This window comes from Anas platyrhynchos, chromosome 13, assembly GCF_047663525.1.
Source record: "Anas platyrhynchos isolate ZD024472 breed Pekin duck chromosome 13, IASCAAS_PekinDuck_T2T, whole genome shotgun sequence".
NCBI lineage: Eukaryota > Metazoa > Chordata > Aves > Anseriformes > Anatidae > Anas > Anas platyrhynchos.
In genome coordinates this window covers 2,130,366-2,154,814 of record NC_092599.1, presented here as the reverse complement: position 1 = coordinate 2,154,814, position 24,449 = coordinate 2,130,366, and the positions used below count along the sequence as shown (strand labels likewise).

At 46.2% G+C, this 24,449-nt stretch overlaps 1 protein-coding gene across 1 annotated transcript; it reads left to right on the top strand.

Annotated features, from left to right (window-relative positions):
• Nucleotides 1-1,347: 1,347 nt before the first annotated feature.
• On the top strand, nt 1,348-21,401 carry LRRN1 (leucine rich repeat neuronal 1). The gene is made up of 2 exons (XM_027467554.3): nt 1,348-1,510; nt 13,195-21,401. The coding sequence occupies exon 2, from the start codon at nt 13,427-13,429 to the stop codon at nt 15,575-15,577; it is 2,151 nt and encodes a 716-aa protein (XP_027323355.2). The 5' UTR covers nt 1,348-1,510; nt 13,195-13,426; the 3' UTR covers nt 15,578-21,401.
• The last annotated feature ends 3,048 nt before the right edge of the window (nt 21,402-24,449 follow it).

Below are 24,449 nucleotides of genomic sequence, written 5' to 3'. Positions count from 1 at the left end.
CTGAACGCCAGGCTCCAACCACTCAGAGCCGACGCGGTATCCCATTTTTCTCCTAGCTAATTCATCCATCTCCTACTCAAGCAGCCACAGAGGATGCATGAATGTGATTTTGGTAAGTAATACCGCTTCGCTTACCTCAGGAAAGCGTTCCCTATCCCTCAGTGCCTCGACTGGAAGGGGGCTGCGCTGAGCCCCGGGGCACCGGGAGCTGCCGCACAAGTCAGCAGGTTTCTGTCCTGTGCAGGGCCAGAAACCCAGACCTGATGCTTCTTGGCAATATTTTAACCCACCAAGGCCAGCTCAGCATGCCCCACTTCGGCATTGCACCTTCAACCTGTGCGTTACGGAGGTGGTAAAGCAGCTGAAGCAGGGATGGGAAGGGAGGCGGGGGTTACCTCCCTGGGTGCCCCATCTTCTGGAGCTCACAAAGAGCTTCCAGTGCAGCCAGCGAGGGAAGGACAACGCTGTGACCTTCCAGCAGCTGTTCACTCCGAGACCTAATGAAGCACTAATTAGCAGCAGGAGCCCACACTGAGGGCAGAAAGCAGCGCTCACCCCGCTGCAGCTACAGGAGAGCACCTGGCTGTAAGCACCTTAACGGGAGGCCTGGGCTGTAGGAAAAAATGAGGTCAAGTGCGGTTGTTAGGCTTTCCTGAGGGAGTTTTTAGAAGTAACTGCAGAAACCCAGCACACACGGACGGACAGATGGATGGATGGACAGACACAGGGTGCTGGTGCCCTGAGGAGGGGGAGCAGGGGCAGGTGGCGGCCTCCTCCCCCAGCCATGGGTGCCAGGACACGTGGGGAAGGGCACGGAGCTACACGGGGGGAGGCTGAGGGTGGGCATCAGGCGAAATTTCTTTACTGCAGGGCACGATGGGCTCCGTAGGGCAGGGGTTGGTGCCCGGTGTGTGGGACAGCGCTGTGGAGACACTTGGGCAGTGCCCTAATGAGGTGCTTTAACGGTCACTGCTCCCTGAGGCGGCCCCTAAAGGCTTCAGGACACTCCCAATGTACGTGTCCTGCCCTACAGGCCCGTAGGGGCAGGGTCCTGCTGAGGCCAGAAGCGCCCCGGGGTGCCCCTGTCCCCCCCCAGCCCCAGGGGGTGCCCGGGGGCCGCCTCCCCTCAGCGTCCCCTCAGGGAGGGGCGCAAAGAAAGGGGCGGGGCCTGAACCCGGGGGCGTGGCCTTAGCAAAGGGGGCGTGGCCGCGAGCTGGGGGCGTGGCTGTGCCCAAAGGGGCGTGGCTTTGACCAAGGGGGCGTGGTTAAGCGGGAAAATGGGCGTGGCTAATTATCTCCCCGCCCCTCCGAGGCGGCTCAGCCAATGGCGGCGCATCGCGTCATGTGACCGCCGGCCCCTACCCAGGTGCGCGCCGGCGGCGGTGGCACAGAGCGGGCGGCGGCGGCGGGCAGCGGGCGGCTCCGGGGGCCCCTCCGGCCGCTCAGCGCCGCCTCCTCCTCCCGCAGCCCTCGGCCGCTTCCCATCCGTGCTGCATGGAGCGCCCCGCCGGTAAGTGCCGGGCACCGGGAGGGGAGGGGACGGGCAGCGGGAGGGCTGCGACCCCCGTGGGGATACCCCCGGTCCGGCTCATCCCCGCGGGGGAAAGTTTTTTTTTTATTATTTTTTTTCGCTATTTTTTTATTATTTAAAAAAAAAAAAATTCCTCTCTGATTTGCATGCGAATGGGAGCGTATCCCGGCAGATGTCTCGCCTCGCCCATTCAGCCGCAGGGGGCTGAGGAGGCTGCGGTGCAACAATAGCCCCTGGGAGCCGGCGGGGAGGCGCAGTGCTGAGCGGGGCCGCCCCTCCCGAGGCCGGGCTCCGCCGGGGCCGCCGCTCCCTGCGGTGCTGCCGCCTGGCCCGGAGCCCCCGGGACACCCCCGGGACACCCCCGGCCCCGGCTGTGCCGGCAGCCTCGGAACATCCCCGGTTCTCGGAGAAAAATCGGTGTTTTTATCAAATTTCGCATAGCTCACCGCGCTAACCAGCCTTTATCCTTTCAACTACGAAATCCTCGCTGTTATTTTTTCATTATCGGGGCTGTGCTCCTGCTGGGAGCACCCAAACTTCGCAGCAACAAAGTTGGGCTCGGGGCTGTGCAGCGGGGCCCCGGGTGCCCGAGGTGCCTCGGCCGCAGCTCAGGGGAGAGCTGCCCAGGTCCATATTCCCCCAGCGAAGCCTCCCTCGCCCTGCCACGATCCGTAACCTGGTGCCCGGGCACCTGGCGAGGCGCTGGGGCTGGGTGCCGGCTGCCCCCGAGACGTGGCGCAGGCAGGAGGTGATGCTGCAGCCTTTGTTCGACTTCGCCCCGGCATCGCAGCCCTGCGGGAGCCCAGGAAAACTTTTGCTCATCGCTGCCTTGGCAGCAGCAGCAGCAGGGACACGGCGAGGAGAGCGCTGGGCGGTGGGGGGGATGCTGGAAGCACCTCCAGTGAATCGCGGCCCCGCCAAGCAGCGCGGGGGCTGCGGCTCACCGGGGTCGGCAGCTGCCGAAAATGCAGTTTGTGGTACTGAGGCTACCCAATTTCTGCTGTAGTTGCTGGTGGCCTTGATGGTAGGGGTGATGGAAATTCCAGGTTAATTTAAATGAGCGTTTTTGAATTAAAAAAAAAAAATCCTCTATGAATCATTATGGAGCTTCTATTTCTGTGCAAGGTATCAATGAGTAAAGAAAGGTTTTTTTTTTTACCTCGGTGAGCAGGTTAGAGCTTTCAGGCAGGTTTTTTCTGCCTGTTCTGGAACTGCTGCCTGCCCAGGTGAAGCCTGGTCCCAGGCTGGGCTTTGTGTCAGGCCCAGGCTAGGATCAAGCAAGAAAGAGACAGAACTGCAGGAAAAAGTTAAGTGCCATTTAAAAAAAAAATGCTGTTAACAACCAGTGCCCTTCCATAAATCAGCAAAATAGCAAGATGATGGAAATGTTTACTGGAGAGCCCAACATTTTCAGAAATAAAAAATTACTCTTTTCCTGTGGACTTCATATCTACAAGGATGACTGTTCTTTGAAGCCCTGATTAATATAAATGAGTTGTAATTTTCTGGCCAAGCCATCCCAGTTCACATATATTATTCCATTGGCAGACATGTGGTCTCCACAGCTGTCCCCTCATTTGTGTATGAAATGGAAACACTGGTGGCATTTGTAGGTTACCATAGCTACACGAACAATACACGTGTGATACTTCATCCCTCCAAGCTCAAGATTTTTTTCTGGCAGACATTTTGTAGACATAGAACCAAAGAAAATCTACAGAAAGTTTTTGGAAGCGCATGAATCCATTCGCCCCCTATCTCTGTGTAACACCACAGCTCGTGGTGAGCCCGCGTTTCAGGCTGATGCCAGCGGATTCTCTGTGCCCAGCTGGGAACGCCATCCTGCAGGACGAGGTTAAGTAATTAGTGGGGTCAGGCCTTTAGTGCTGTGGCAGGCACAGGATAGGATTTTCCTACAACCAACCTGTAGCATAGCAAGGGCTGGGCACAACCCAGCAGTGGGCTCCAGCGGGTCCCGGTGGGTGCCAGCCGCCTGCCCAAACAATGTTCTTGTTTTCATCTACAGCTAACACCTACCTGGCTAGGTGAAGGAAATGGGTGCGTAAAAAAAGCCACGAGGCTGGCTAAGAAACAGTTTTTGTTGGTATGTGATAAAACCAGTCAGTAATCTTGCTTCCCTGAGAACGAGTGCTTAAACTCTGAGAAGAGAGAGCAGAGGGCTACTTTGATAGCAAGCAGCCTGCTGAGCCTGCACTGGAATTAGCCTGATTTCCTAGCTTCTCTTCTTGCAGCTGAGGATATTTAAGCCCTCCACTAATGGACTTCATGAGGCCAGGAACAGGACGGCCTCCGGACAGCTCTAGGAGGTGCCCAGATGAAAGTTCCTCCCAACTACATCCTCTCATTCATTGCTCCTGAAAGCCCTGCAACTTTATTCAAATTTTGTTTTCCAATTTGGATGTCATCTTTCATTTTTATCCATATGGCACTTAAGAAAAATACTGGATTGGCCTATTTTGTGTTGGCCTAATTCTCTTCCTCTTAAAGACAGCAGAAGTCTTTGGCATCAATGGGAAGAGAATTAGTGTCTGCTCCTAAATTGTGCTGCAAAAGGTTAAATGTTCTGGTACCTGCACCGCCTAATTCAGAAGGTTTTAATTTGGTGATATTTAGCCAGCCTCTTCTTGACCTTCCAGTTGACTGAATTCCCAAAACAATGGCAATAATTTTTACTTGGAGTACAGTTTCTGAAGATCAAGTATGCCAGATGGGGTAGATACCCAATTTGTTCTGGTTCTGTTTATTTTTACTATGATTATTGCTCAGAGACAAGGCAAAGCACTTGTAAATAAATTTTAAAATACTTAAAAGGACGCTGTACTGAGAAGGCTCCTAAGTTCTCTAAGTACCATGGAGAAATGGCTCTTTCTCTGATTTTCTTTGGCACGATGATCTTGCTATGTGATTGTCACACAGTGCTGACCTGGGGTCCTTCGCAGCACCGCAGGACAGGGCTTTCCCCAGCCACTTCCCAAGTGTAGGTGGCCCGTTTGGTACTGGAGGCAAAGAGCGCTCGCATGCTTTAGTTAGGAATTTCAGGGACTGTCAGCATCTCGTTTCCAGGTATTTAACTTAACGAACTCTGTGACTACAGCACTTCTGCATCTGTTGACTGTGATTAGGGCAGGAATCCCAGCTTTTTTTTGCAGCCAAGCCTCCCTTGAGGCAAATGGCAGCGGGTGCTTCTGGCCGATGCAGTGCTTGGCTTGGTCCCACAGTGGGGACAGCTCTCACCATGTCCCGCTGTGTCCCATGGGGTGAGGGATGGGCATGGGCAGTTGCACGGGGAGGGCCCTTCCTGAGCTGGAAGAGCAAAGCCCTGGCAGGGCAGGCTGGGCTCTTCATGCTGTGATGTGCTGGCAGTGGGACTAGGGCAGGATTCCATCAGGGATCGCCAACAGGAGGTCCCAAAGGGGCCCGGGCAGCGCCCTTGTACGTCCTCTTTCTGAAACTGACTGTTCCACTTCAAGGCAAAGGTTTCTCTTCTGTTACTGGAGTTCAATATATAGAATAGAATCACAGAAGGGTTTGGGAAGGAAGGGACCTTAAAGACCATGCATTTCCACCCTCCTGCCATAGGCAGGGACACTTTCCCCTAAAGCAGTATGGTCAAAGCCCCATCCAGCCTGGCCTTGAGAACTTGAGGGACGGGGCCCCAAAGCATCATCTGCTCCTTGGTCTCTCTTTATAACTACATTTGTGCAGTCAACGTGGCTTAAAAGTCATTAGCAAAATACGATCTTAGGAGTTAATTGTTCTGTAGAAGTAGGTTCCCACGGAGCTCCGTGTGAGCTGGTGAGCGCAGCAGCACAGCCCTGGGCAGCAACGACTCTTACACTTGCTCATGGCCTGGTCCTTCTGGACAAAGCTCTGTTTTTCTGTGTTTTTCATGGATTGGCCCACAACATGGCAAAGAATCAAAGATGAGCTGCTAATAAACACAAATGTTATCTGGGACAATTACTGAGTTTGTCCAAAATTTGGTAGACTAGCATTTAAAAAAAAAAAAAGAGCTTGGATTGTCCTTTTTGTAATGTGGAGATGTTTGTCATTGTTACAATGGATCCTGCATATTCTTTTTTCATGCATCATTTCATTTATTTGATTAAACAAGTCCAAAAATACCTAGCAAATGCCTACCTTGCTAATGTGCTGCATATAATTACTGGGATGCAGATGAGCTACTGATTGGCCTTGCTAAATTTTTAAATTACAAATGATCCATCACTCTAACAGAAATAGAGTAAATATTGACAGTTACAGAGATCCACCACTCACAATAGACGCTGCAGTGAATTGTAAATGCATTACAAAAATAACTGACAGTACCTTACAGACGAACAACAGTTAAGGGAAGTAGTTGGAAAGGAAAAAAGACCTTTGGAGCAGGTCTTTATGATGAATTCACCGTAGTGTGAGGCACTGAGCAAAGACAGAGGGATGTTCTCTGTGAATTAGTTGGCAAGTAGGTTCTCCTTTAACTTTTTGTCCCATCTAAGTGAAAGAAGTCTAGTATATAAAAATTAAACACTACTGCGCCTGGATAAATCGCCCTAATTAGGTTAAGATTTATCTACAGAGGTTCAATAACTTAAACTTTTGAGAGAAGTAACTTCTGTTTTCTGCACTCTGCAGCAGTTTTGCAGGCAGTTATGAAATAAACCCATCTGCGGAAGAACTGCTGACTTGGCAATGACAAGACTGAGGACTAAAGCGAACGGAACAATTTACAGGTCTATTCTTAAACACACAAATATATTATTCATATATATCCATCGCGTGGACTCCTCAAAGCAAGAATCATGATCTGATCTCTGCATAAAACAGTCTCAAAATGTAGGTGGCAGTTCAGATCGAACAAAATAGCTAAATACAGGCTATAAACATTTTGTCCAGTCTCGGTTGACTGAGACGTGGCTTTCTGATGCCGTGCTCGATGCCCTGCTCTGTGCTTCAAGCAGTACTTCTTTAACACTTGTGGAGTGAAATAATGATGGAAAATGTGTATTTTCTCACTACAGCGTAACTGATGTTATCAGTTGTGAGTGGAGGACGTAGCAGGCCCAGAAAAATGGGAAACAGAAAAATGGGAAAACTTGATGTAGAAACCCACCGCAAAGCACAGCGAGCCTTGCTGGAAGTGGCAGGAGAGGGTCATTTAATACAGCCATCTGACTGCAGAGAAAATAACTTTTTTCATAGATCCGAGTAAAACCTTACCCCAGACTACTACCAAAACAAATCTCTGAGCACTTAATGGAATTACTCCTAGCCCATCTCAGCTTGGTGGAGTTCCAAACCTTTGTCTTGGTGCTAACAGCCCCTGTGTTAGATCTGTCAGCACCTCCCACGATAAATCGAGTTGTTGTTCCTGGTCTGTTCTCAGTCGTGAGTGAACAATAAGGGGTCGCCGTATCAGGCCATTTGATAGATGGTTTTATTAGCAATTATATGTAAATATAGCTCAGAAATAAAGAATTGGATCTTGCAAGCACATAAGTCCTGGAGAAAATCGATAGAAGTCCATTTTATTCTAGGGGCTGATGTCCGTTAAGCACACTACACGTATAATGTGAGTAGATATAGATGTAGCCTAATAATAAAATATAGATTAATACTTAATCACTTATAATTGAAAACTAAATACATAGTGCAGCCACGGGAAACAGAGTTACCAAAGGAGCGACAAGGACCAGCAAAAGGAACTGAATTTCTTTTTTTTCCTTGCTTGAGGATACAGGACAGAAGCTGTATGGGACTTACTCTGTACACGTGTGTGCACACACACACAGTTCTCATAACAAGTCGTATGCGTTTCCTAGAGCCAGCGCTATTATGTGGTAGTTTTAAAAATACTTAGATACCAATGCAGTTCAGATTTTATTTATCGACTCCCATTTCTAGCAAAATGTTCTCTGGCATCACTGCTGTAGTAACAACTGCTTACTGCTGGGGTCTTCCCGTCTGCGGGGTTCCCGAATGACTCATAACGCCGGAGCTTGATCTAGAACTGGGTGGGAAGTAAAGTAATCACGCTGCCAGAAAGCCAGTCAGCAAAAAGAGGGGAAGAGGATTTTCTGTTGCTTGGTGAAAATCCCGTGGAGTTCTGGCATCCATTTTTCTCGTGGTTAAAAATATTTCTTACGTGCTCCTTATTTTATCGTTATTAACACTTCACTAGCAAAGCTGCCTCGTCTCACAGAACAGTCAAAAAAACAAACCAGAAATTCTATTCCAAAGCCCAGCCCCATCTCCTAATTCCCCCGTTCTTCTTTTAGAGCTAATTGGGGTTTGTTGTGGTGGTTGCTGGTTTTGGTTGTTTAAATTTTAATTTGGACTGTACTGACTGATAGTCTCTGCCTCCTCGTACCCGCACTGCCCCAGAAGCAGGTAGCCCCACGAGTAACAAGCTGTTCAGATCCTTCCACTCGGATCAGAGATGTGGAGCGTGCCAAGACCAAATTCTGCCCCTTTCTGCTCTTTAATTAGAAGACTCAGTCATATTTCTCTAATATTTGTCTTCTTTCATTCTTTAGCCAGCAGAAACACTAAATGCAAAAAATAGTTGGAACAGGTCTTCCAAAATTAGTTATGCTCTGTAAATTTTTGACACTCTACAACCTAAAACCAATTAGGTTTAAATTCTCCCTAGCATTTAAAATATACGGAGGGATATGAATACATTACAGCGAGTACAGTTGGAAATGAACAAATCTCCATAGTGCTTCATCCCTCATCAAGCCCAGTATCTCTGAGCTGTTTGCAGTGAATGTTCGGGTGTGCCCGCGGGTAGCAGGGAGCTTTGCCACCTCTGTGCAGCCGCCCCAACCGCTCAGCACCTCTCAGGGCGAGGGCAGGACTGGGGCAGGCACCTTGCTGCCCAGCTTGCTGCAGGGACTTGGCTTTGCAGGGCAAAGAGCAGCAAGGGAAGGCTCCTGGTGTTGGCTTTTAACCCAACGGTGGAAGCTGTGTGGCTGGTTGTCAGGAAGGCCAATCTGCTGAATTAATTTCATCTGGTAAATACGTACATGTAGAACGAGGCTGAGCACCAGGGGCATGGTTCTTCTCCAGTGAATGAAATAAAAGCTTTACTACTGCCTTCGTATTGAATATGAGCAGACCCTGTGTAGGAGGAGTGAAAACGAGAGGCACGGGCAATAAAAGAACAGCCTACATTTTCTCAAGATTTAACTGTTTCCCTATAAAAATAAACATTTTCTTATGAAAATAAACATAAAAATTAGATAGCAAGTTGAGTTTCCAATGCACAACTATTACTGCTGAACAAACATAGCTTTTTAGGTTTTCGAGGCTTTTAAATGCTTTTATGAGTTTCTCTTTGCTAAAGAACAAACAAACAGACTATATAATTTGACAGCCCATTGTTCAGAAGCACTTATTATTTCTGATGTTTCTAATGTGACTTATTAATGGTAATTTGCACGAGGTTTTCCGACAGATGACAGGAGCAGGGTCACAATTCCACGGCTGATTTGATGGGCCAGCAGGATACAGGGACTGAGCTCTGCAATGGAGCCGTCTCCCTGTGCTCAGTACATGAATGAAAAGAATCTCTCTGCTACAAATTTACTTCACTATTTTAATGAAAAACATTGTATCAGATGCGAGTCTTAAAAATAAGCCCACAATAAATTACAAATTTTAAAGATGTCAGATTTAATATGTTGTTTCTGTAGTGCGAGTATTATGAAGAGGACGCTCTTTGCATTTCTTCTACGGAGATAAGGCCAGTATTGTTCAAAAGAGCCCAGATAAAGCATGCTGAGGTTGTCTTCTGAAATACAGCGAAGCGCTTTCTCATCAGAGCTTTCCCTGCTTCCCCAGAGCTTTCCCTGAAATTAAACTGACTGTATTTTGATGGAATGTGCAAACAGACAAAAAAGAGGAAGATACAATTTTAAAAGCAAGGCATTACTTGCAGGAAAAAAAATAAAACACAACAAAACCTGAAATATTACAAATCCCTGAAGATGTGTTTTGAAGCTTTCAGACCATTATTACATGTTCTATAATCCCTTGTTTATGGCTCTGCTTTTAATAACAAACTCAGATTTTCAGATCCTGGTATGCATTTTTAACTGACTCGCACCCTTCTAGCTTGACTTCCCTGTGTTTTACACAATTCCATCTTGTGAGTATCTCATTTCCTGATGACATCTGAGACTTTCAAAACTTTAATATAAACGGCTTGCTATCAGACACGATTCCTCAGTGTTTTTCTAGACAGACAGGACCGCGCTGGTAAATTCGATTCCTGGGAGAGGAGCTCCTTCAGTTGGTTAGCTGTAAGTGTCCCTGCCCTTAACCCCAAGGCCAGCCTCCTCCTCTGGGACGTGCACAAGCTCACCGATGCTCTGGGCTGCACTAAGACCCGATGATGGTACCCTAGTACTCCTGGTGACATTCAGCATTGTGCTCGCTGAGTAACCGCTTAGTGGGCACACATACCCATATGCAGGAGCTTCCCTGGCACTGAGGAGGGGAATCGAAGCAGCTGCATGGGTCACTAGCACAGCAGCACAATGGACGGGTTTCCAAAAGGTCCCTGGGTTTCCAAAAGGTCCCTGGGTTTCCAAAGGGTACCTACGTTACTGAGGTTCAACACACGAGAACGGCACTGTGGGGAAGCGGGGGGGTGCTGTGGGTCAGTCCGTGCTTCTGGCTCACAGCAAGTGCAAAATAAGTCGCTTGTCTTAGCCTGAGTAATTTTCTTCCCGTATCTGATCCCTTAGACTTTTACCTGGGCACGTGTAGCATGCATGGCTGCCCACACAGACCTGTGCTGATGCTACCTGCAATATGAAAGAACTCCTGCAGGAATGAGCCCCTTGACTGTGAAGAGGGGCAAGTTGTTGTGTGGCAGTGCTGCTGTTTCAGGGCAGACATCCAACTGTCCCCATGCAACCTGTATTTCCTTTTTCAGCAGTTTTTAACAGTGACCACTAATACAGCTGCCACGGAAGTGACATTGCTTTGCCTTGCTGCAAGCAAGAAAAATTTGACATCAATTTCTGTAGCTGGGCAGTTAGCTATGAACACTTTTGTGAACAGTTTCTTTCAGGAGTATTTCTCCATGTTGTCCCTTTACTGCACTGTGGATTTAACCCTGCTGTTTTTTGGATCTCCCAAACACCTGGAGGACCTCTAGCAGCCACCTGCAGGGCTGGGGGCTGCCGGCACACACCTCTTCCCACCAGGCAGGAAAGCTGAAACGAAGGACCTTCTGCTCCAGAACCCAACGCCCCCCATTTCCCTACCCTTCTGCATTCTTTGGCCAAACAAATTCTCAGTATTGAGCAGTTTGCAGAACCTAGCCAGAAAGGGAAGCTATGCGCAGACTGGTATTTGGGTTCTCCCCAGTGCGTTTCCAAGAAGGAAGACACGGGAACGATGCTCACTTTTTCTGTCTATGAGAAATACGAACAAGCTGATAGCCCAGAGAGCAGCTGTGATTTGCTTACTGACTAAAAGGTGGTTTCTTAATGCACTGGGTACTGAGAGGTGCTATGGAAAATGTATTTATTGAGCCCCCAGCAAAATAATTCCCTCCATCTCTCTCCCATAAAATTAAGCAGCATTTCTGTTGATACCAAGTTAATTCCTGTAATGACTGTTATGGTGGGTTGGTGCACTAGGAAATAGGATTGCACTGAACTAGGGAAGGTACAGGATGCTGGAAGCTGATGCCCAAAGCCCAGAGCTGCTGCCGAGCTTCTCCAGGAGCAGCTCACAAGGCCAGGGCAGCCTGCAGCTTCCACCACTGTCTCACACCCCGTCAAATGTTTAGGGGAAGTTTCTCCACCCAGTATTTTAAACAGAAATACATTTTTAACACACAGTTAAAACAAGTGCCACGGATCACAAGACCCCCATTAAATATTATTTTCAGAAAAAAAGAAAAAAGCTGAAATGTTCCGACCTGATCCATCTATTTACATCTAAAGCTTGTAGGGCGCTTTCTCACTGAATTTTTAGTTCCCCAGAGCGATGGATGTGGCTGTGCAGCACAAGCAGCAGGTAAAGCAAAAGTCCATGGTGTGGCTTTTCCCTTACGCGGCGGCCTCTTGACCGTCATCCACAAAGCACGGCATTAAAAGGGACCGGGGCATGTGGAGCTGAGCAGAATTTACTTTTTGATTGCGCTGCCTTTTCATTTATAGCCTCATCCATGCTGCCCTGGGCTGGAGGAGATCGGAGACAATAATGTGCAGGTCATCTCTACAGAACATTTCCCAGTTAAAGAGAATTAAATCCATTGGCAGTAGAAAATAACTAGAGAAGAGAAATGTCACTGGGAACTTGTAAAATCATACGTCTGCAGTGACCAAACCCCAGAAGTCTGTTCAGTGAGCCCAGAGATGCCTTCTTACAGAGGAGGAACAATAAATGCAACGTGCTAGTAAGAGGATAGAAATATTCAACAAAGAAAGGTTCCAATTAATTTTAAAGCATTACACAATTCATGTACCTACATCAGAGTTAAATCAGCCCTAACGCATCAGCAGGAGTAGCGCTTTAGGAGGCAGGGGCTGCTCCCTGCTCTGCTACCTGGAGCAGAGTGATAGGAGATAGGACAGCCTTTGGGGGAACGCCTGGTTGGAGCCACATCACCTCCTGCAGCGGTACCTGCAGGGTAACTGCAGCCAGAATGACTCAGTGTACATCAGCTTCCTCATCACTCTGCAGTAACAACAGATATTGTTACTTTTACAGTGCTATTAGGATTATTTTTTTAATGCAGTTAATGTCTTAATTTTTGGATCAGGTGGAAGTTATTTGACAAGGAATGCTTGTCCTGCATTTGGCTTTCCCCCCTCCAGTGGGGTCTTCTCAACCCAAATTGAAACATTCGCTACCAGACAGAAAATCTGACTCAACAGGGTCAAATGCTTTCCGGGTAACATTCCTGCTTTCTGGTGTACACTGGACACCACCGGGTTAATTTAAACATGCTCTTTGATGAGTAACTTCAGGCTAAAAGAGGTACCAATCCTGTGGTTTATACAATGCACTGGAATCGGGGTAAATAATCCACACGTGACACAATGCAGTACGAGCAGCTAAAATAAGGGCAGTACATTCATTTAATTACATTTAGTGTTACTGTGTGGTGCTTAGCTGGATTAAGTCTAAACTGTTATCTGGAACTGATTTGATTAACTTTGATGAATTTTGGCAAAGTTCTTATGCATTTGGCTTGAAACTTATAAAACGACATCTTCCTATCCCATAAATACCTGAAATGCAAGGCAGTGGGATCGCAATGGCAGCCTGAACTCTACCTGGGGTCGTGTTCTGAACGCTCCTTTGGGACCCACCCATCCCCACGCATATCCTAGATCCTTGGCACTTCCCCAGCTGTTCAAACAAATATTGCATAGTAAAACTGAAAGAAATCTGAAAGTTTTATCTTCAGCTGATTACAAGTATTGTTAGAACCACTTGGGAACTATCAGAGTTCCAAAACGTACACACTTCACCAAGTATGAATTTTCCTAAGAGATCTAATGTTAATTTACTTAAAACTGTCTTCAGATACTTCTCTTTAAAGGATGAAGAAATCAAAGCATATATGAAGTGTATGTGAGATGAGCATAACATATATCCCTGTCTGTTTTCAGGAACATCTTCAGGCACCGATTTGCAGAAGATCCTGGGACACAGAGGAGCGGCTGAGAGCCTTCAGACCATTTCTTGTCTTCTCTAACCTTAGAAAATCGACTTTCATCTTCTGGATGACCAAGCCTTTCACCCTAAATTTTAAGCTTTACATTTTCTTCCTGCCAACAAATTACACGCTCAATTTATTGTTACTTTAAGGGGCTGGAGAGCTGAACTCACTAGCTGACCAGCATGGCTAAGATTAGATTGGTTTTAACTGTTTGCCAGTTGGTGCTAGAATTGTTGATGAATTCACTAACTGAGTCTTCCGTACAGAGCAATGAATGTCCACAGCTTTGTGTATGTGAAATCAGGCCTTGGTTTACACCGCAGTCAACGTACAGGGAAGCCACAACAGTTGACTGCAATGACCTTCGCTTAACAAAAATCCCCAGCAATCTTTCCAGTGACACTCAAGTCCTTCTGTTACAAAGCAACAATATCGCAAAGACCACAGATGAACTCCAACAGTTGTTTAATTTAACAGAATTAGATTTTTCACAAAATAACTTCACAAGTATCAAAGACGTGGGGCTCTCAAACCTTACTCAGCTAACGACCTTGCACCTGGAGGAGAACCAGATAACGGAGATGACTGACTACTGCTTGCAAGACCTTTGCAACCTTCAGGAGTTATATATAAATCATAATCAGATCAGCAGCATTTCTGCAAATGCATTCTCTGGCCTGAAGAATCTTTTAAGACTACATCTCAACTCCAACAAATTAAAGGTTATTGACAGCCGTTGGTTTGACTCTACTCCTAACTTAGAGATTCTGATGATCGGAGAAAATCCAGTGATTGGAATACTAGATATGAACTTCAAACCACTCTCCAATTTAAGGAGTCTGGTTTTGGCAGGTATGTATCTCACAGACATCCCCGGCAATGCCTTGGTAGGCTTGGATAGTCTTGAAAGTCTTTCCTTCTATGACAACAAATTGGTAAAAGTCCCTCAGCTGGCGCTTGAGAAGGTTCCCAATCTAAAATTTCTGGATCTCAACAAAAACCCCATTCATAAAATTCAAGAAGGTGATTTTAAAAACATGCTCAGATTGAAAGAGCTTGGGATCAATAACATGGGAGAACTCGTTTCCGTCGATAGGTACGCGCTGGACAACCTGCCTGAACTCACCAAGCTTGAAGCCACCAACAACCCAAAGCTGTCTTACATTCACCGTTTGGCATTTCGCAACGTTCCTGCCCTGGAGAGCCTGATGCTGAACAACAATGCCTTGAACGCCGTCTACCAAAAAACAGTGGAATCCCTCCCAAACCTGCGTGAGATCAGTATCCACAGTAACCCGCTCAGGTGCGACTGTGTCATTCACTGGATCAACTCAAACAAAACCAACATCCGTTTCATGGAACCTCTCTCCATGTTCTGCGCCATGCCTCCCGAGTACAGAGGGCAGCAGGTGAAGGAGGTGCTAATCCAGGATTCAAACGAGCAATGTCTTCCAATGATCTCGCACGAGACCTTTCCAAATCACTTAAACTTGGACATCGGCATGACAGTGTTTTTAGATTGTCGGGCCATGGCAGAACCCGAGCCAGAAATTTACTGGGTCACTCCTCTGGGAAATAAAGTAACTGTTGAAAGTCTCTCCGACAAATACAAGCTGAGTAGCGAGGGTACCTTGGAAATCTCCAACATTCAGATCGAAGACTCGGGGAGGTACACTTGTGTGGCTCAAAACATAGAAGGCGCTGACACGAGGGTCGCTACTATCCGGGTGAATGGGACGCTTTTGGATGGTACCCAGGTTCTGAAAATCTACGTCAAGCAAGCCGAATCGCATTCCATTTTAGTTTCTTGGAAGGTTAACTCCAATGTCATGACTTCCAATTTAAAATGGTCATCAGCTACTATGAAGATTGACAACCCTCACATTACATACACTGCTCGGGTCCCCGTTGATGTACACGAGTATAACCTCACGCATTTACAACCATCTACAGATTATGAAGTGTGTCTAACTGTGTCAAACATCCATCAACAAACACAGAGGTCCTGCGTTAATGTTACAACAAAAAATGCAGCTTTTGCGCTAGATATTTCAGATCAAGAAACCAGCACTGCTCTTGCGGCAGTAATGGGATCAATGTTTGCCGTTATTAGTCTTGCCTCCATTTCTGTTTACATTGCAAAAAGATTTAAGAGAAAAAACTACCACCATTCCTTGAAAAAATATATGCAAAAGACCTCTTCAATCCCACTGAACGAGCTCTATCCTCCACTTATTAATCTCTGGGAAGGTGACAGTGAAAAGGACAAGGATGGTTCTGCAGAGACCAAGCCAACCCAAGTCGACACATCCAGAAGCTATTACATGTGGTAACTCAGAGGATATTTTGCTTCTGGTAGTAAGGAGCACAAAGACTTTTTTGCTTTATTCTGCAAAAACGAGAAGTTGAAGACTTTTGTATTTTTGACTTTGCTAGCTTGTGGCAGAGTGGTGAGGACAGGTGGATATTTCAGAATTTTTTAGTATAGCGTATCGCAATTGTTTGACACAAATGGCAGCTTCACCTAGCTCCCAGTTTCTTTTTTTTTTTTTCTTCCTTCTTTTAGTTATTGTGCTAAACTTAATGCTGTTCTAACTACAGTGCTGAATACAATTAATGAGAGGCTGGGGTTACCCTGTGATTCAGAAGTAGCACAACCCCATTCCTTTGAAGCCATCAGTAGAGTACAGTATCTTGCAAAGCTAACATACAGTTTTGAAACTGCATTGAACTAGTTTTGTAACACTGGTCTGAGGACTCAAACCGAGAAAAGGAGACCCTGAATGATGTTAGTTGACTGTACTGTAATGTTGTATCAACTGATTTGAATGTTTTTGACTTTGAACAATGAATTATATTTTCATTTTCTTTTTGTAGTTGTTGAAAAGGCTTAGGTAAAGCTAACAGGCAATAGAAAACGTACATCCAGTTTTTTAGTGTAACAGACTAAATGTTAATTGTTCTCTTATTCTTTTTATTATATTTAGTAGACACTTTTGAAGAATACTAGACTTTTGTTGTGCTTAAGCCACCAACACATGGTGTTTAATGAAGGCGGAGCGATAATAAATTTAGTTTTGTTCTGATTTTTTATTTTAGAAGTCACAATAATGTATTGGTTTTAGATGTCACTAGTTTGACTGGTGATCATGTTTTGACATAAAATATATCCAAAACGTTATATAAAAATATTGTGGTTTTCTCTTGATGGAATTACACTTCAAAGTTGCAGGGATGTTTGTTTTTTTTTTTTTTAACACATTTTTTTAATAGCAGTGTTTTCTCTGCACTGGATGCAAAATATTGAAAATAATTTAGAAATATATATATCAGTATGGCTTTTAGACTGTAACATGCAGAATCAAAACTGTTTGGCATAAGGCACACAGCAAAAAAAAAATCATTGTGAAAAGAAAAAAAGTTTCCTTTTTGTATATTCTTCTGTTTGTATTTTGAGCTAAGACAGAAACGAAGCTGACATTTAGCTGTCATTATGATCAGTTAGAAAAACAAACAACTCACTGCTACCAAGCTGAAATAAAACAGTTGAATTCTGGCATACACATTAAAAAAAAAAAAAGAAAAAATATGTGAACTGGATTAATGTTCTTTCAAAAGCAGAAATTAAGATAGCTGAAACTATCAAAACAGTAAAAGTTTGGGTCCAATATAGAACTGTATTTGTTACAGGCTTAAAATTAAGCAGTACTCTCAGTATTTTACTGAATTAGTACACTAAAAGTGGAAAACCTCCAAAAGCAGTGGTGTTTGTGTGCAAGCACTGGGTATAATCTAAATGCATAATTTGCCGTTGAACCTACAGAAGCTTTGTACCTTGTCTGTTCTGAATCCACTCAAGTTCTCAGCAGGGACTGCACACGAGTCACAAGCAGGGTGGGTTTCTGGTGAAGCATATGGTTATGGTTACACTAGATACTTAATCAGCAAGCACAGAATTTTCTACGCTTTATGACCACTTTATGTCAGTGTGCAACCTTTTCAATGTTTTTACATACCAAATAGGTTTGTGGTGAGTAAAAGTTAATTGTTAAAATAATGGATGTGCCTGGATCTTGGGGTTGAAGTTTTTTTAACTCACTAACTTACCGAAAAAATAAAGAAAAAAGAAAAAAAAAAAGACAATTATAGAGCTCCCCCAAAAATTTCAAATAGACAGCTTCAAACTTCTTTCTCCTCTACAGCCAACTGTCTGAAAATGAGACAAGTTATCCGCATAGTTTACTGATACAGTGCTTTGGTGCAAAAACTCCAGTATGCGTCTCAGAGACATGCCTTGTTGATCTTGCATTTCAATGTAAAGCTCAGTGAAAGTATTAATTATGCATTTAAATCAAATACTTCTGCTATACACAATATTTTATATGTTCATGAGATCTCAAATTTTTAATCACGATAGTTGTATGTTGGGATTAGGCAGGCGTCTTTTAGTCATGGAGGAGTAGCATGCTGAAAACATTTATTGTCACCTTCTCCTGTACTTAATTTTCATGTTAATGGAAATTCTCCTCTTGCCTTCTCCTCCAGAAAAGCTTAAGAGCAATAATTACCATCTTGTCTATATGCTATTCTCACCTTAAAACTGCCTCTATTATTATAACGGTGATGATGAATTAAAACTGAGATCTCTTTTGCAGTGAAGGTTCACTCTACTTTTTCCAGAGAAAAGACACAGTGAGGACGAGGTTGACAGCCAAATTACGGCTCCCAACTTGCGTGACATCATAAAGTTCTCTTAGAAAATAATTACTGAACAGGTATCAGAAGCTGCAGAGCAAGCCCCTTTCTCCACCACCTGCCTGCAGCACTCGTGCAGCTATGCCATAAATACTCGGTACCAAGATCACGCCAACCTCTCGGCCCCCAGTCGAACCGGTGGAGGAGCCGTGGAGCAGGAGGAAGGAGCAACTCACCAATTTGATCAGCAACCACCCGACAGCAGCTGGGGGTACAGGAAGCAGAGCAACATTTAATATGTTCCCTTCCACTGGGGGAATTACGTGCCTGTTGTTCCCTGCAGACCTATTTGGCAGAGTTATGTCATTTGTTATCATTAGAGTGATGCTGTTCAAGAACAGCAAGAGGAAACGGCTTCCTGACAGTCATACCCTTCTGGATGTGCTGGTCTGTAATGTTTCAGGGTAGCTGGGGCTCTGGCAGAGGGATGCAGGTTACCTGAGAACAGCTGAACAGCCAGAACCCCCGAGCTAATGCTGCATTTTCTGCACATACAGCCACCAGTGATAAGTATTTTCAGCCTTGTAATCTGTCCCCTTGGAGCTCTGTACGGTTCTCCTGGAAATTTAAAATTCTGCTAATAAAAGAAAAAGTAAAATAGTGGGTAAGAGATTAATGACATGTGGCATACAATCTTAGCAAATAACCTTCAACCTTGTCCTAACAATTTTGTGCTTGCAGTTCATTGTAAGCAAAAATAAAAATACTCTGTTTGCCTAATTGCCTTCAAAATGTATTTGCATCTACCATTCGCTGCAGACAAAAACACCCCCAGTTTGCTCCAAAGCAGAGATTGAGCCTGGCTGCTTTAAAAACAGCATGGGAAAAAAACATTGTTATCTTTGATTTAGCTAAGAGTTTAGAAATGAGTAAGAGTAGATATTTCATACCCAACTAAACTTTTGCAGCGTTCCTTCCACTTGATCGCCCCCAAATGAAATCTCTCTGTCCCCTGAAGAGTAAGTAGCTCAGTCAAGTGTGGTACTCAGTGCTCCAGCTACATGCATTTTGCATTTCCTCACCTAAATCTGAGCCTCCTCTTGGACTGAGGGGATATTTTCACCCATGGGCCCAGGCTCCTACTGGAGGTGGTCATGGATTACAGAGCAGATATACTGATGCTTTTGGAAAGCTGTGCTCTGCCCTCCAACCCCACCTCCTCAATGCATACTGTTACTGAAAGGAGGTTACAAAGAGAAAAGGCCAACAGTTTGGACCACTGGTTTCACCTTAGGTAGATCTGAATAATCCTGGCTGCACCCTGCAGTCCTCAATTTCTTTGATAAACGCTACAAAACGTGCCAGAACTGGAAAAAGGTCAGCATGTCTGAGATGCATTGACAAGTACATAAACTTGCCCCATGACAGGCCAGGACATAAGTGATAAAAAGGGGCCTCTGAGTTCTGCCAAGGAAACTAATTGGGCAACTCCTCTCACTTTGTGCTGGCAACCTTGGAAACAAGACTGAGGCCAAGCCACCATGCAAAGAAATTCCCAAGACTGAGTGCGATAAGCAGCCGGGGGCTGCTGCTGCAACATCTCCACTGCAGGGACACCCAGCAAGGAATGGGACATTTTGGGGGCAGATGGCCCCAATCATCTCACCATCCTGCAACCCAACGTGATGGACCTGAATCCTACCCAAGGGCTCCGATGGACACAAATTGCTGCCGCAGCGGGGATTTGCCTTCCACACTCACTGCCGGCAGCACAAGGGCTGCAGCCCCAGCGCCCACAGCCATGGAAACCCCAAGAGCAAAGGGCAAGGTGGATGTTGGATGTGCTGACACTGAACCTCTTTCTTCAGGAAAACCCGAGTGCCTGAGCTGGAGACATGAAACGCTGTTGGACACAGCCCTTGGTAAAACACTGCCACCGTGCCCCTGTAAAACAGAGCGCCGCTGCCAAAAGCTCCAGATAAGATCTCTGCGGTGTCAGACAGGAGTGAGCGTTTTGTGTTTCTCCCGAACTGCCTTCCTCCTGATATTTTACTGCAGTTTCCAACTATTGGGATTTTTAATATTGGAGAGCTTTCAGCCCCGCACTCCCCAGTCCACCTGCCCTGCAGCCACCTCTCCTCCTGCCCCAAACCCTCCCAGCATTCAAGGGCGACCCTCCCACAGCCTTGGAGATCTCCAGATCCCATGAGAGCTCACTAAAGGACCTGGAATTTGTATTTACCTTTGCAGCTACCCGTTTTCCCTGCCAACCTTTCTCCCTTCACGTACCTCTTATGCTGTTTTTCTTTCAGCTGTTTCCCTTTGGACACCACAGCCGCTGCTGACTGTCAGCAAGCCTCAGATCAAGGCCAAGGTTTCAGCACGCAACACCTCGGCGGCACCATTCTGCCTCCCCTTTACTCTAACACACAGAACTTCCTCTTCCTCTTAACAAAAAAAAGCTAAATGTCTTCCCGTGGCTCTGCTCCAAAGCTCTTCTCCTTCCTTGTGAGCACCCTGGGGAGTCTCTGTTATTTTTTCTACTCGTATAGAGGGAACAAAAGACTCGTTTTTCTTTCTAGTAAGGTAGGGGAGATTTACCATAAAATTTGCACCATTGTGTATTTATGTCGTGTAGACCAAAGGAATGCTGAATCAGATCAGTAGGTTTTGAAACACAAAGAAACACATTGGAAAAGCTGGAATGGGTCATTACGCAGAATTCTCCAAAGCAGCAAAAGGAGCTACGAGCTTGATTCCCCTCAACGTCAGCGATGCCTTACTGCACGGGCAGGCGAAGCAGATCCTCACGGAGTGCTTCAGGAAGCATTCATTGCCTGAAATTCGGAACAGCTCTGAAACATTTTCAGTGCAATTCTGTAATATGGACATTTTTATTTTTTTTTCCTCTATGAAAATCACTTGAAACCATAATTTTTCATTTCAGTTCTGGGGATGGGGAGAACGGGATTTAGATCCTATCCTCCTCAGTGGAGTTACTGATTTTCAGCGATCCAGATAAGATCTGTATGGATCGGTATCTTTCCAAACTGCAGTGCCAGATTTCTGCACACAACCACACAACCGGAGTAAAAATTCTTACAAGATTTTTTTTTTTTACCAATTGCTTTCCCACAGCAGCCTATTCAGCTGGGCGCGAGAATTAAAACATCAGAAAAGATCAAGGTGGGGAATGATGGAGAACGATCCCTGGAGTGTCACCTACATCCCGTTCTGAACGGGATCATTTAGTGGGAGAAACCACAAGACCCTGCAGCACGTTTAAGGACTACACAGACCCTAACACAGCAGGTCACTGACAAACTCACCGCTCTAGACCAGGAACAAGTGCTCATAACTGATCTGTTATGTTTTTGGTTTCAGGTATGAAATTGTCCTATTATACTTGAAATTCCATTTGAAGAGGTCTCTATAACAATAATAAAAAAATCCAATCCCACATCCCATTCGCAATTACATGTTTGTTTTTCATTGCAAATCAGAGCACACCCAGGGAATACAGAAGATGTGCAGACAGCTGCTGCAGCCCGCACTGAGCCTTCTCACCGAGACTGAGAAAAACAACTCCAGCCCCTGTGTTCGAGGCTTAAATAGTCACACTGCTCACACGGCGACAGAATCGAGGCTGCCACACCACACACCCCTCAAAGCCAGTGCATAGTGTAATAATAGATTATGGATGATACCCTTTTGTTAAAAAATAATCACTACGTAACCTATTTCTGCTAAAAGGCTCAGCAGTTTTTGTTGCAGTGACTGCCAGGGATCCGGGCTGTGCCCAGATGCCAAATGCTCTGGTAACTTCTAAAATCACTCGGTCACGGCACGCCGTGCCTCACAGGAGGTGAGAGGCCTTGCTCCTACCAGAGCAAGGCAAATACGGGCAGCCTTGGTCATCTTACCATCCAAGCAGTAAAATTCCCCAATTTCCTCTGAATTTGACCACAGGCACACGGATGCATGCAGGCAGTGCACAGGGCCGGGGGCAGCCCCGCTCTCAGAGCAGGCCACGCGGCCTCTCTCAGCCCACGAGGCACCACGTCCAGCTCGGTGGCACCCATTTTGCCCTCCCCAAAGCTGATGTGCCCGATGTGCCTGCTGCACCACACGGCACTGCCCTCCCCTGCAGTTTGCAGAGGACGAGTGCTGGCCCTGCAGGCCGGGCAGCTCCAGGTCCCTTCACTTTGCCTCCTCCTCCCTGCTCCTCCGAGCTCTCCTCCAAGCTCTCCTCCGAGCTCTCCAGTGCCTCGTTTGCAGCGAAGCGTTCCTCAGGGGGCCTGCAGCTCCCTGGACAGTATGAAAGCATTTTGCAAAACCGGCTGGATTCAGCTTCAGAACATTACTGCAGGAAAAGGAGAACTGTTTAAGTAGATTAAAGCCAAGAGATCTGGGTGCCTAATTTCATTTCTCTGGGCCCTTGAGTTTTCAGAGTATTTTGTGCTCAGACAGAGCTCCCTTGGCTCCTGCACACAGCCGGTGAGGACATAATTCATATTTTCGTAGACAAAGACCTGTTTTTTTCTGACTTGCCTCAAGTCACGGAGCAGCTCTTGTCCGTGGGAGGCCAGGACTCGAGAGCAGCAGTGAGCTGCCTGCAGCCACCCCGCCTCGTCCCACGCACCCCACACACCGCTGGGTGCATCCAGCCTGGCCAAGCTCACTCCTGTCCTTTCTGAGCCTTTCTGGCTGTTCTGTAACACTGCGAGTCCCAGGCCACCACGTCCTCCAGGCCAGGTCCAGGCTGCTCACCCAGCCCATCCTCTCCATCCCGGACTTCTCAGACCCCCTCACACTCCCTTTCCCTGCTCTCCCTCCAGCACACTGGGCTTGCTCCTTCTAGGATGACCCGTGGCAAAGGGGTATTTCTGCTTTAAATTTGGGTGGGGTGGGAGCAATGCTGCTATCACCTGGTAGCCGAGGTAGCCAGAAGGATGTAGCTCCTACATCATAAATAATAAACCAACAACCCTGAGATTATAAAGCTCACAATACCTGTGGCCTGTTAAATGTTCCAGGCAAGCGGAACAACAAGAGCTTCCTGGTTCCTAGGAAGAAAACGTCTCCAGAAGGAATCGTCCCTAGAAAGATACTCCAGATACTCCCTGTAGGTTTCTTAAGGCAAATGGTGAAAGCACAGCAGAATTAGGAGCTGCAAAGCTCACAGCAGGAGCACCCGCACAGCCCCGCGCTGTGTCTCTGCCCGGAGGCCGCAGCTGCTGCTCCCTCTGTTCCCTCCGTTCCCCCCCAACCACTGAGCGGGGGAGCAAAAACATCAGAGGCAGCAACTTTTCGGGGCTGACCTGAACGTATCTCGGCAAACAATTAAATGAAGGTGCAGATGTTTAAGTGCACTGCTAAACAGCGCTTCCAATGATCATCTTCAATGGCAAGAGCTATTTAAGGCCATTTGCAAGTCTCTAAATGGCAGCTTAAAATTGGGTTTGTGGAAAATGATGTCGTTAGCAGTTATTGTACTGCTCCCCATCCTCCCGTAGCTCCAAGTTTTGCTGTCACACATCACACGGGAGCAATGGCACGAAGTGGTTTCTGCGCCTTCCAAGCTCCTTCACGTCAGGGCTGAAGCTGTCGGCAGGGCTGCAACCGCTCAAGGTCATCGACCACAAGGACTTTTTCTAAACTAATCTCTCAGACAAGACTTGGAAAGTCATCCTCCAGCTTCAGTTGTATTTTTATAGGACTTTGACACCTAATTTTCTTTATAACAACCTGGGAATCCGATCTCAGAAGCTTTCAGTTAGCACGCATTCCCCAGCCATTCACTCTCCTTCATCTAATCCCACGGATTCAACCCACACCAGGGCTCAGATCCTCATGTTCCTCAATGCCAACAGTCCTTTTAATACAACTACCTAAAAAGTCATACTCCAATGGAACAAATTCCATAAAATCATTCTAATTAGAAGTCTCAGACAAATGCTGTGTGAGGAAGCCTCCTGTATCGTTCTCTAGTCCTGCCCATTACCCCATTTCCCACGTCTGAACAAAACCTGCCCTGACTCCTGGGCAGCGAGTGAGCCCTGCCTGTTATTCCCGTAGCAGACAGCAGATAATTCTCCTGCAGAGTAAACTCGGCACTGGGAAGTGTCAGGCTAAAGACACAGCGACGTCCTTCCCCGCTCTGTTGCGGTATAAAGGGCTGGTGCCTTGTCTCTATTACAATCCCCAGCAAGACAAACACACCAGTTATCCCGGCATAAAGAACATAACCTTGTGTCAATAAAGGCAAAGAACCTTCCTCTCTTCTGACACACTGAAAGCAGAGCATCTGCTCAAAGCTCCTACCTGGTGCTGTGCTTACATTTATCCAGTAGGCAAACAGCGGCCTGATAGCGTAGGTCAAATGATCAGCAGAAAAAATACAGGCTTTGAATACTTTGCCTACTGTAAATCATCAAAAAGCTACTCAATGATTCAAATCACATGCAAAACAACACTAGCATTTAGTAACAATTTGTTTTAATCCATATA